This window comes from Mesocricetus auratus, unplaced genomic scaffold (genome assembly GCF_017639785.1).
Source record: "Mesocricetus auratus isolate SY011 unplaced genomic scaffold, BCM_Maur_2.0 Super-Scaffold_4256, whole genome shotgun sequence".
NCBI classification, from domain to species: domain Eukaryota; kingdom Metazoa; phylum Chordata; class Mammalia; order Rodentia; family Cricetidae; genus Mesocricetus; species Mesocricetus auratus.
The window spans coordinates 115,256,011-115,269,053 of record NW_024429182.1 but is presented as its reverse complement, the minus strand read 5'-3'; the positions used below and the strand labels follow the sequence as shown (position 1 = coordinate 115,269,053).

The following is a 13,043-nucleotide window of genomic DNA, read 5'->3' as shown; positions in this document are numbered from 1 at the left end:
GATTATCCGCTCCCATGGAGCAAGAAAATCCACTTCTCACAGAGGTTAATAAACTTACAGATCTCATTACTCAAAGAGGTCATGCTGGGGAGAATTTTAATGCATTTTTTAAAAGAAAAGGTCTGGAAGAATATTAACAACAGAACAGTGCTAATGTGAGATGCAAGGACAGAGAGGTCACCCACAGGACGGAGCAGGTGCCCCTTTCTCACATAGGGTCCCCCACCTAAGTGTGACAAAGCACTCAGAATCTGATCAGAGTAGCCACCATCGATGACCATGGGACCCAGGGCTGCCTGCCTCTGCTCCCACCCCTAGATCTCTCAACATGCTGGGCAAGTTGTCTAGCTGTGGCCACCTTTAAAATCACCTTGATTCTTCAAGGGACCCCTGAAGGCTGGAGATAAATCTATATTTGCTTTAGCTAGCTCCCTGCCCCAACCCATTACAGCCGCTGATCAGTTCATTCCCTCTCTTCTTGATCTAGCTCCCGGCTCCTAGAATCCTCAGTTCCCACTGGAAGGGAGCAATCAGCAGAGCCAGCCTCTCCTTCCTGCCGTGTAATATTGCTGCTGTGGACGCCAGCTCCGTGGCAGAGCCCTTACCAACGTGTATGGGGCCCACACGTCCATCTCCAGCACTGCTAACTAAGCAAGCGGGTAAACAAAAGTGCCACTGTGCACACCCCTCTGAAGTTCCTCCTGGACCTCTTCTGGGGTTTTTACTACTCCTACATGCCTTTTCGGCCAGGCTCCAACCTCCCCGCCTCTTTCTCTAACATCGCCAATATCCCCTTTGCTTTGCTCTCTGCCTTTTAACGGACTCCACTTACAAAACAAAAACCACCCTTCTGTGGGCCGCAACTCACCCTCACATTCACCTTGACAACAATCACTTTCTACTCCCTCCCCAACACTCACTCCTTAAGTGGATTTCTCTTGAGAGTGGATTTGTGCTTCCCACTTAGCTGACTCTGCTCTCAGATTCCTTTGTGCCCTGGCGCTCACACTGCCACAATAGTTAACAGTAGCCACCTTCTGGGCCCCACCATCCTCTGAGCTCTAGGAAGTCCTTGGTCTTGTTGAAAGGATGCCCCGCATAACGGCACTATCTCCCACCCTTCTACAACCGGCTTTTGTCCGAGTCTCCTCATCTCTCCGTTTCATACCCCCTTCCCTTGTGATTCTTCCCTTCAGACGTGGTTCTTCGCCCAAGTTTTATCCTTTGTGTTAGTGTACTCCCTCCCTGGCTGGGTGGTCAACTCGACTCAGGTGACGGCTCCCGAGACTGTGTGCGATGCTATCACAGCCACAAACCCTAGAAACATTCACGCTGCTGACAACTCAACCTATGTCTCTCATTCCAGCAATTCTATCATGGGAACATTGGCCTCCAGCAACTGCACCCAGAGAACATGAATTTTATTCTCTAACAGGATTACGCTTGATTCCCAACTCAGCCATTTCCTGGCTAAGAGCTCGGACAGGTTACTGAATCTCCCAAACCTAGTTTCAACTATGAAAGTGAGGACTCTCTCAAGAATGAGATAAGGTGTGAAAGTAAAGACGACACAGTCTCACCTAACGGGCTCACCCGTGTCCAAATTAAACAAGTACATAAGAAAGCCCCCTCCTAACCGGTGGGATCCCCACATGCGTGTTCATTGTGCTGTGTGCGCTTCTGGAGGAGGCCCTGGGGCCATCCCAAGCCTCACACGTCGTCATCTGTGCCATGTCCGCTCTCATTACTTCCTGCCTGGACCGTGGCTCTTTCCCATAAGGCAGTAGTTCTCAACCTGTGGTCATGACCTCTATGGGGGGAAATGATCCTTCCACAGGGGTTGCCTAAGACCCCGGAAAACATAGATATTTACATTGCAATCCATAACAGTAGCAAAATTACATTTATGAAGTAGCAATGAAAATCATTTTATGGCTGGGGTCACCACAACCTGGGGAACTGTATCAAAGGGTCACAGCATTAGGAAGATTGAGAACCACTGCTCTAAGATCTCTTTCTTTCTAATCCCCTAACTCTCCGCGCTAGCCGTCATTTCCCTAAAGTAATTATTCTTCCCTTCAAAATGGAAACTACTCCCTCACTGCCCACAGACTGAAGTCCAATGGCAGCATGTTCCTGCCCACTGCCACCTCTCCCTCTGCTAGCAAGATTAACTGCTCGCTGACCATGTCCATCAGTTAACAGGTGAAGGGCAGCGGGTGTGAGGCTCTGGATGCAGCTTGGCGGGATGAGATGGGGGAGGGGAGGAGGTGCTTCTTACAGAGATGAAATGACTTATGCTCACACAGCCGCCAGGGGTCTAGGGTTTGATCTACTCATCCATACCCATTCCAGCTCCACAGACAGACAACCCTGCCTGAGGACACACTCACCAGTGGGCGAGACAGCCATACCCATCTGGAGTCCACCTGGAGGAGGCAGAGGCCACTTCTTCATGTCATCTGAGCTAAAATATGCCCTGATGCCACCATCACCAACAGCCCCTTGGAACATCCTGGAACAGGTTGCATCCATTTCCCCATGAGGACCTTCTCGGTTACCCTTCTCTCCCAGGACAACAGAAGCCAAAGCAACCCTCTTTCCTCCACTTATCTGAACAACTCCAATTAAACACTTTCCCAATTAAAGATCTCAGAAGGGCTTCAAAGCACAGGCAGTAGGTCTGCAATGGTCCTCACTAATTAGGTCTCTGTGGACAGCCCTACCCCATGACCCAGACAGGATGCCCCAGAGCTACCAAACGGCTGGCTGGGCTCAGCTACTCTCATGAGGTATCCAGACCCAGGCTTCCTCAGGAAGGGCAAACAACAGAGCCTACCTGAGGCCCCCAGCCCAGAACAGTTGGAAGCCAGGACCAATAGTCCTCCTTGGCCAAGAGACACCCACGTACCAAACAGTTTCTTAAGGCAAGAGAGTCCATGTTCTCTAATTTCTCTGAGGAATAATAAGAAGACTATCGAGTTTGTGAATAAAAATGTTGTTGAAAAAAATCTCTTTAGTCTTTGACAAATGTCTAAATGTGTTCCCCACAAGTGTATTTTTATTCTAACAGGCTAATTTGAAATATAATTTAAATAATTTCTACCAGGATGATACCATATGACTAACAGCACCTTGGTGGCAGAAGTCCTGGAGACTTCACGGTGCTTTCAAAGAGCTTGCATCCTGCCTCTTCCCACACGGAACACACCCCGCTAAGAGCCGGGTGCATGATGCCATCTTCACCTCCAAACCTATAAATACCCTGGGGCCGCCCGCACGCCCAGCACCTAGAAGGCGCAGGAACACAGCTCAGCAGTGCCTAAGAGGGGCTTCCTGCTCCAGCCCCTCGCCTGGGTCTTTTCAATCAATTCATGAAACAAAACGGGCCTTTCAAGATCCATGAGGCCAGGGCTTGTGTACCAGGGACTCTAGTGTTCTGAGAATCCCTGTTCTCTGTTGTAAACACAGTGTGGATGCTGTTTGTTTCACATTCAGAAAAAGCTGAGGGAAGTTCTTGTCTTCTCAAATGAAAAGTCTCTGTGTCTAACCCCCTGGCCAAAGGGAAGTTTTCAATACTGTAGACACTGCTGAATTTACCCATGTGCGTGCATGCACGCACACGTGTGTGTGTGTGTGTGTGTGTGTGTGTGTGTGTGTGCGCGCGCGCGCGCGCGCATTCTGTGGTACTAGGCGAGTAACATCCTAAGTCCCGGTACTTGCTTGTTTTTTATGGAAAAAAATGTCTTAAAACTAAAGCAAGGGACATAACACTATTCTTGCATGTGTATATCTGTCAATCCTTCCCTTCAGGGATTTCCTCTGAAGAGATGGACAGTGGTCCTTTGAAGCACAATAGGGTTTCTAGATGGCACTGGGTGCTTCTGCTTGCAAGGAACTGCCCTGAGCCTTGAAACAGAATCTCTGCCTGGTCCTTCTAAACAAGGAGGTACACCGTGAGCAGCTGGGTCTCAGTCCACCACCCACCCTTAGCAACGACGCAGAGTCCTTAATGTCCTCACCAAGATTCACTCAGGATCAGTGACTCACCCAATATTACCCGAGCTAATTGTGATCTTGGTCTCCTCTGCCATTTCTTTCCCTTCAGTAATTCATTTAAAGCCAGCAACTGCCTTAAGGAATTGTCAAGAAGTCTTTTTTAAAAATATTCTGCCTTGTTCTTAGTAAGTTTACAAGAATGTATCAACCTTGGCAAAATGACAACTTAGAATTAGGTGCAGATTTAAGTCAATGATGTGAGTTTTGTAATTATTGGCAAGAGAAGATGGCCACTCAAGATATTTTGTTGTTGTTGTTGTTGTTGTAAAATTATGCTACGAAACAGACATCTATGATTTCATCTTGTTAAAAATGTATTTCCTTTGTAGACATACATCTAGACACACAGTCATGCACACATGTTAGAGTCTGCAAAGATAGACAGCCAACTGCTGATGAAGGTTACCCCTAAGACGTGGGATGCAAAATCATTTTCACTTCCTTCCTTACACTGTTCTTCTTTAGCACAAGGACATAATGTTTTTTATAATTAGAAAGAAAAAGCAAAGCTATTTTCATTTTGTTTAAAAACAAAAACAAAGAAACATTAGATGAGAAAGGGTAAAGGCAACACAAGGATGCGGCCATAAAACTGTCAGAAGACCGTGGGGTGGCCCAGTAGGGAAAGCGCTTGTTACAGAAGCAATAAGGACCTGAATTCAGATCCCAGCACCCACATAAAAGTCGGGTGTGGTGACACATCTACAATGTGGAGGTAGGCACATATGGATTCCAGGGGTTCACTGACCAGGCAATCTAACTGAAATAGCAAGCTTTGGATTCGGTGAGAGACCCTGTCTCAAAACATAAAAGACAGACAGGCAGACAGACAGACACACAGACACACACAGAGACACACCCAATGCCAACTTTTTGTCTCCCTCCATATGTGTAGACACTGGACAGAGCATACACACACACATCCCAAAAAAACCTGAGCTAGGAAGAACAATTATGAGTGAGTTCTAATGAGTGTGGCAAGGGCGACCACGCACATGACTCTAAGTTCGCCAAGAGGCACTGCAGAAAAGAGACACAGTAATGTCTACAAACCAGAGTCTACTAAGAAAAGCTCTGCTCTAAGTCCTTCTTCGGGGGACTGTGCACAAGCTACAGATGGGACCTTAACCAGTCCTAACAACCATCAAAGGTAAGTAAGAATGGCAAGAGGCTTCCAATATGAATGATGACATGTCCCCAAATAGAAGTGACCTCAGACACTTGGCCTGGCCCCTGCTACCCTCTGACCTCTATAGCACTCACTCTGCTTTAGTCACTTGGCCCTCTTCACTGTTCACTAACACGCTGGGCATGCTCCTGCCTCAAGGCCTTCACACTAGCTGTGGACTCTACCAAGAACACGCTTCCCCCAAATATCTTATGTGCTGTGCTTTTCTTTCCTTTAGGTCTGTAAACCTTCTCAGTGAGGCCTTCCAAATGGTCATCCAAAACCCTCTTTGCCTCATCATCTTTGATCCCATTTCCTTATTTCATAAGGTTGTTTAATTAACGTTGAATTTCATAAACAAAACAACCCAAAGAGAATATTTTTTCATACCTGTTGACTTGTTCAGCTGATATCTACGTATTAGTATCTGGTCCCTTCCAAACCCTGGCTTTCCCCAGTCCAGACACTGAGGGAGATGCTTTTTAACTGAAGCACAGTGATCCTAAATGCCAACAGCCTTTCGGGGCCTCTCCATCAAGACATCTTCCCCAGATTTCCCACACATGTGGAGGTCCCACCATCACCTTTTATACCCTTCACATGACAACATTTCGTTTCCATCACAGCATTTAAACACAAAGAAAGTACCTGCATATGTGGCGTTTCCCCACAGAGGCAGGCATTAGCCGGTGTGCCTGCTCATCTCTGGGTCCCCGACAGCACTGGCCAACTGTCTCACAGATGAAAGATCCAAATTAAACCTCAGTGAAGTTGAACAACAACAGCAAACACTGGACTAGGAGAAGACGAGTTTGTTTTTAGATGTTTTAATTTTTTATTTTATGTGATGGGTGTTTTGTCTGCATTGTGTCTATGTACCACGTGTGGGCCTGGTGCCCATGGAGGCCAGAAGAGGGAGTTGGGACCCCTGGGACTGATGGTTTTGAGCCATCATGTGGGTGCTGGGAATTGAGCCTGTGTCCTCTAGATGAGCAGTGAGAGCTCTTAACCACTGAGCTAACTTTTCAGCCCCTGAACAGACTCTATTTTAGTTAACTAAAAGCCCAAAGTAAAGCCCTGTAGCTTACAAAAGAACACAGTGTGGTTCCAAGGTGGAAAAGAACATCAGAAGTTAAGCAGTATAGATCACTGAAAGTCAGCCAACTGTATCAGATGACCAAGACTGTGGCATTCACCCACTGCAAGTAATCCTGGCTCAACAAAACAAGTACAAACTGCAGGCGAGCCAGTAACACTGTAGATCTTATTTGTAAACACTGACAAAATCAGCTAAGAGTCACACCAGCTAACAGGCTGCCTTTTCTGCTGGTCTTTTATAGACAATAAGGTAATTTACAGCTCCAATTCTTGGGTGACAGCACACAGCCTGAAAATGAACCCACGTCACAGTAAAAGCAGAATGCCCGCTTTGGCATTAAAACAAGCTGTATCCAACTGTGATCCCTTTCTCTCTTGGCCCTGTGACTCTCCACTCAAGAAAATCATATAGAAGGTAATCCAAAAGCATCATCACTTTCAGGCTGGCATCTAAGCAGGGCTCCCACCATGCAAATAGCAACCCAATCATAAAATACTTAAGGCAGGCCCATGAGGTCAGCCACTGCAACCACATGTTGGAATGCAATGGTGAAAAGGTAAGTGCCGTCATTGACTGGAGGAAGATAGGGTTTAAATAAATCAATAAAACCCGGATGGTGGCAGGTGTGCTATGGCAAGGACTGTGGACCTCACGGGTGGGACTTGTGACAATTATGGAACCCAGTGTTCTGGATGTGGTGGTTAGAAAGGTTCATCCTGGTGTCAGAGTGTGAAGAGAGGGGAGAGGGCGTCTGCGAAGGCAGGGTAGGAGGATTCCAGGATCCAAAGGCCCCAGGAATCTGGGTTAGCACATTCCCAGCAGTGCAGAGAGAACTACAGGACAGTGCTGAGCTAGAACGTCTCCTATACAGACGTTGAGAGGAAGTTAAGAAGGAGGTCCTCAGGAACCGTGGGAGCAGATGGATCGAGGGGCCCTCCAGAAAGGGGGCTAGGAATCTTCAGAATGTATTAAGTGGCACCGCAGAGTGACCGGTGACGCTGGAGATAAGGCAGAGGCCCCTGCCTTTGTCTGCTGGAGGGTGTTCAGACAGGAGAGTGACAAGATCTGATTTGCAATCTTAAAAGCCAGTCCCTCAGCTCCGAGGAAAAGAATGGGTTGATGGTAGCCCAGAGTGGAAGCTGGGGGTGGGGGTTGAAAAGTTTATCCATTCGAGAAGAAGGCAATGGTGACCAGGACTAGAGCCAGCGCTACGGTTACTGGAGAGTGGCTGTGCTCCAGATGAGCCTGGGAAGTAGAGCTCACGGGGCCAATGACAGCCTGGCTATGGGATGAGGGAGAACCGAGGATGATGGCAAATTATCAGAGAGGCAGTGGGGCCACGGATTGAGGTGGGAGGTTAGAAGGTCCCGGGTAGGGACCAATTAGAAGAGCTGACAGAGGTCTGCGGGGGGGGGGGGGGGATAAAAACGTAGGGGTGACGGCATGTCGGCAGCAATACTTAGACCCATGTGGGTGATGAGGGCAAGCGGAGGAATCGGGTAAGCGGACAAGAGAAGAGAGTGCTGACAGAGAAGGGAACGGGGACAAGTTCCTAAGCATCTCCACCACTGGGAGTCAGACAGAGGAGCAAGTAGGAGGAAGGCAGGGCCTCAGAACCATCAACAAAGTGAGAGGAAAGACAGAGGGGTGTGCTGTCAGGAGCTGGGGGGGGTGATTCACTGCTAAGAACTCTGACAAGGGGTGGGGGAGAGAGAGGGCAGACACAGAGCAGTGTCTACGCTGAGGTAAAGGTAGAAGCCAGACTAGTGTGGAAGCCAAGCAAACGGTGGGAAAAGAAGAATGAGCGGAGACAATGGGTTTGCCCTATCTTTGAGATATCCCTAGAAGGACAAGGAAGCGGAGCAGAAGCAGGACAGGTATGCAGGGTGGGGGTGGGGAGTTCTCTTTAAGAGGGGAGAGGCCGAACTGTGCTGCCCGATACGGCAGCCACTGGCTACATGTGGCTATTTAAAGTCAGGTCCCGGGTGACACTAGGTGCATTTCAAGTGCTCAGTAGCCTCAAGTGGCTACTGGCTGCTGTAACTGACCGTATGGATTAGCACATTCCCAGCAGTGCAGGGAGTTCTATCGGACAGTTCTGAACTAGAATGTGCTCCTGTACAGATGGAGTCTACACCAGCAGAGAGGAGATGGACAGCAAGAAAGACCGGCCTTCCAGCGAACAGGCCGGAGGAGGGTGGCAGCTTCATCCTTGCTGTACGACAGGCAGGAAGATGGAGGGGGCTGCCTTGGTCTACGGCTGCTATTTTGTCCATGAAAGGGGAGGCAAGGAGTAAAAGAGGAAAGAAAAGGGCGGGCGGGCAAGGGAGTGAGGTCTGAAAGGAGCCGGTACACAGCAGCTGCCTCGGGGAATGCTCGCACAGACACTGGAGACATCACATGCGTAATGCAGGCCCTGATGCAGAACCTTTCACAGAAGTGAGAGTGCAGGAGACACCTAAGGGGGAGTGCAGCCTCAGCCAGGAAGTAGAGGAGGTCAAGTCTGGTGGCTGGCTTCTTATTTCCTTACTTCTTCATCTGGTTTCCACTGTAGAGCCCTGGAGGGGCTCTGACAAGGACCACAGCCAGGTCTGCTAAAGGCTGCTCTTCCTGGTTCTCCCTTCCCATCCTACACAACTCTCAGAAAGGATGGCAGTGGTTCTATTTTTTATTAAAATGGCTCCTTCCATCCAACTCCTCTGTCTAAACTATTTATCCAGCCTTTAGCTCCATCTCATTTTACGATCGTGGTTTATACATTCACATAAACTACAGAAGAAAATGTATTTTTAAAATGGCAGGGAGAGGTAAGAGCTACAAATCAGCTATTAGCAACAACAAGTGAGTAATACACATTTATTGAGTGATGTTAAAATTACATGAAAGACATGTTCTGTGTTTAAACAAAATGCCCAAGCTACTCCTCCCAGTTTTTCCACAAACAAAAATTATTGTCTGGTATTTTTCTTGAAGCTTTTCTGAGTAAACGTTTTCAATTCCACAGACGTATTTTAACCACAGAGTCTCAGTGTTTGTTTCTGATATGCAAGTGGGCTTGGCTGGGTTTGTGTGGCTGAGGGGCGCTGCAGGGGAAGAGTTAAAACGGCCAGGTCCGCAGGGCGTTGGTGGCGCACGCCTTTAATCCCAGCACTCGGGAGGCAGAGGCAGGCGGATCTCTGTAAGTTCGAGACCAGCCTGGACTACCAAGCGAGTTCCAGCCTCCAAAGCCACAGAGAAACCCTGTCTCGAAAAAAAAAACAAAAACAAAAACAAAAAACAAAACAAAACAAAAAAAACGGCCAGGTCCTTTCATCTTCCATCTTGATACCTGTTTGCTAACTCCTTCCCAGAGACTTTGTTTTTTAAGTATGAAATCTGAGAGCCTCGGGGAGTCCCACTGTAGAGATCAGTTCTTTCACATCTGCTGGGAGATGACTGAAAATGTTACGAAACTCTGCCTCCCACCTAGGGTGACTCTGTCTATCACCCCATCGCCTCCACCGCCCCCAGTTGTCCAACATGTTAAATCTCTTGGATGGGCATCAATATTCCTAAGCAAACTTCCACTGTGTTCCTGTTGGCCACAGCCTTCCACTCTCCTTCTCCAAGCTCCCCTTGCTTGCCCCACACTGCCTGCCCCAGGAGAAAGCCACTCCAGAGACTTGTCTGGAGTCGAGGCACAGCAAAGCCACCGACCCATAGGGACTGGTCAAGCCACCAGGGCAATCTTGCCTTCACACACTAACCCATCCCCAAAGGGAAGCAAGTTCTCTAGACTTGTACAGCAGAAGACCCTGCGCCCCACTAAGGGCTGTTTAAAGAACTCGGGCTCAGCAGTGGGGAACAGAGATTCAAGACCTCTGGCTCACTCAATCATCCTCATGGCCCCTGTCTGGCAGTAGCCTTGCCTCTGCGGGTGAGCAATCACGCACTAGGTTCTCCCCTGTGCAAGCTGGAGGAAGTCGCAGAACTACTCTGGCCTCAGCTTCCTCAGGTGGAGAGCATGCACAGTAATCTTTCCCTGCACAGAGAAACACCATGAGCGTGCGCTCACATCGGTGAGCAGATGTAAGGAGTTACCTTGTTATTAGCACAGTGGCTCCTGACTCACAGCGCCTACTGCTAGGAGAGCCGCCGAAGAGACATCAATCCTGCTTTCTAAATTACTTTATATACTCAGAAACATTAGTCCCTTCAACTCAGTACACCAACTTCCCTCCCAAGCATCTGGAGCCTCACCTAGGTTCCTTAACAGATTCCCATCATCTTCGGCCATCTCAATGCTGCCTGCAAGTCCACTATTCCTACGCCGAAGGGTTTTTATTGGGTGTGTTTCCTTTCCAGGAAAACTTCGATTTCCATGTCGCTGGCAATAAATGCAGCCGTGAAGATCGGCAAACTGCTTTTCACACTCAGAGACCCAGGCCCTAGAGTTGATCGCACCAGGGGCAAGGAGACCTCGGAATGGCTGAAGTGCCCAGCCCAGCCCGGGTGCGGGTCCCCGCCAGGTGTTCCTGCGCGCTCGGCTGACCGAGAGTGAAAGGGCCGTGGGTTCCCGGCGCAAAGTCCGCGCCCAGGCCGGGGGTTCGCGAGCTCCCGCCGCAGCATGCCACCGGCGGCCCGTAGCCCCTCGCGGACACCCCGCGAGCTCACTCACCCCATCTCCGGCGCTGCTCCTGTGGCCGCTCCGACGGGGCCCCTGGCTTTCGCTCTCCGCCCGCTCGGCAGCTGCTCCCCGCGCGGCACATGCGGCGGCCCGAGTGCGCCCGGCTCAGCCCCGGCGCCGCTCCATTCCGCCGGCTGCGCGGCTCCTCTGCCGGTGTCGGGGCCGCTGCCAGGCGCAGGCGGGCGGGAGGGCGGGGGCTGGGCGGCCGGGGGCTGGGCGGCCGCGATCGGGCGGAGCCGCCGGTGCCTCCCGCCCGCTCCTTACGTAACCTCGTGGCCCCCGGGCTGCCGTCGCCACCCGCCTGGAGCCGGGGGGCGCGGCAGCGTGTGCAGCGCCCCCCACCCCCCCACCACCGTGCGCGCGCCGCCGCGCAGTCGCCGCTTCTTCCCGCAGCCCCCTCCTCTCCTGGGTCGACCCAGCACCCGCGCACCCTGCCAGGCTTGGCACTGCGCCTCGGGCGGGATGTCCCGCCTGCTGGACTAGAAGTCGCAGCTGACAGGGACTTTTTGGCCACCTTTAGTTTGCAGATGAGAGAACTCAAGCCACTCAGGGAGGAGAAATAATAGGACCAAGGTCACATACTCAGATTAGAGCTCAGGTTCCTAGAGCTTCAGATGGTAGGACCACGAAATTGCTTCCCATCCCCCCTTAAAGCCCCCCCTTGGTCTTCCTGCCCACTGTCTGGCTGGGTGGCCTTAGAGTAGCAACCGCTTTAAAATCCTGGAGGTTAACATAGCAGGGAGGCTCCTATAGTCCAAATCTGGTGCCCTGACTCTTTGTTGGATAAAGATAGAATCGCACACCTTCAAGCATAGCAGGTTGGCAAAATTTAAGAGGCTTCCTTAACCTTGGCTAAAGGCAGTCTCTTCGGTCCCCTTCCACACACCAGGTCCTGATTCCCTACTAAAGGCCAGCAGTGATGCCAACCTAACCATCACACACACACACACACACACACACACACACACACGCACGCGCGCGCACACACACACACACACACACACACACACATACACATACACACACACTGGGCTTTCTATGGGATTGTTTGCTGCTGAGCACACATTGCCCACATAAGACTGGCATCTCTGGACACCGATGCGGAGAAAGCAAGGACAAACAACTGTAGCAGGGCCACCACCCCGGCCCTGTCTTTATTTCCCTTTGGGCAACTGTTGCCTCCTAACTTCTTCACCCCATTGAAGCACCAGCCTCCTGTCTAAACTGCGGAAAGAAATTTCTCAAACACAATTTCGTCAGTGGCTTCCCTCCCCTGTCCTTGGGGCGAGCCTGCCCGGTCCACGAGCGAGCGAGCGCTCCAGCCTTTTCTCCTCTCATTTTGCCCTTGCTCTCTGCACTCCAGCCAGATGGCCATTCTCTCAGCCTTCTCGTGTGCTATTCTCTCTGTCTGGGAAGATTTGCTCCCCTTACTTCCTACTTTGTCAGTGATCCACATTGCGTGGCCATCTGTCTGGTCCAGCCGGGATTGTCCAGTCAGTACTTAGACGGAGGAGTGTGGAGTGAGGAGAGGAATAGAGGCAAGAGAGAGTTGGAAGGGAATCTGGTGAATACCAGGACCATCCCCAAGTTTATTATTCAAAGTTTTTTTTGGTTTTTCGAGACAGGGTTTCTCTGTAGCTTTGGAGGCTGTCCTGGAACTAGCTCTTGTAGACCAGGCTGGCCTCGAACTCACAGAGATCCTCCTGCCTCTGCCTCTCAAAGTTCTTTTATACCCCAATCAAAAAGGAGAGGGTAAAAGACCTCCTTACCAAGATACAAAAAGCAAGCAAGCATATTTCCTTCTCAATACCCAAAACATCAAATAACCACACCTTAAGCCAAATATCCCGTTGTTAAGGTAAGGCACCCATTTGTTACTCCTTAGGCCAAATACTCTGTTGTCAAGGCAAGACATCCATTAGCCATACCTTAAGCCAAACATTCTGTTGTTTAACCTTGAAAGAGCAATAGTGGGTTTGAACTCTCTGACTTTAAGTCAAGATGAAGAGCCATTTTTATGGGCCCTGGCACTACTTGTACTTCAGATCTCA

At 50.1% G+C, this 13,043-nt stretch overlaps 1 protein-coding gene across 3 annotated transcripts in view; it reads right to left on the bottom strand.

The window, feature by feature from the left end:
* Homer2 (homer scaffold protein 2) overlaps nucleotides 1-13,043 on the bottom strand; it is a 128,233-nt gene that overhangs the window by 79,669 nt on the left and 35,521 nt on the right. The window contains exon 1 of one of the 3 annotated variants that reach the window (XM_040729335.1): nucleotides 10,984-11,139. The exons of the other annotated variants lie outside the window; for them this stretch is intronic. Coding sequence (XP_040585269.1) covers nucleotides 10,984-10,988 — 5 coding nt within the window. The 5' untranslated portion in view covers nucleotides 10,989-11,139. Of the gene's footprint in view, nucleotides 1-10,983; nucleotides 11,140-13,043 lie in introns of those variants that run through there. 3 annotated transcript variants of the gene reach the window in all.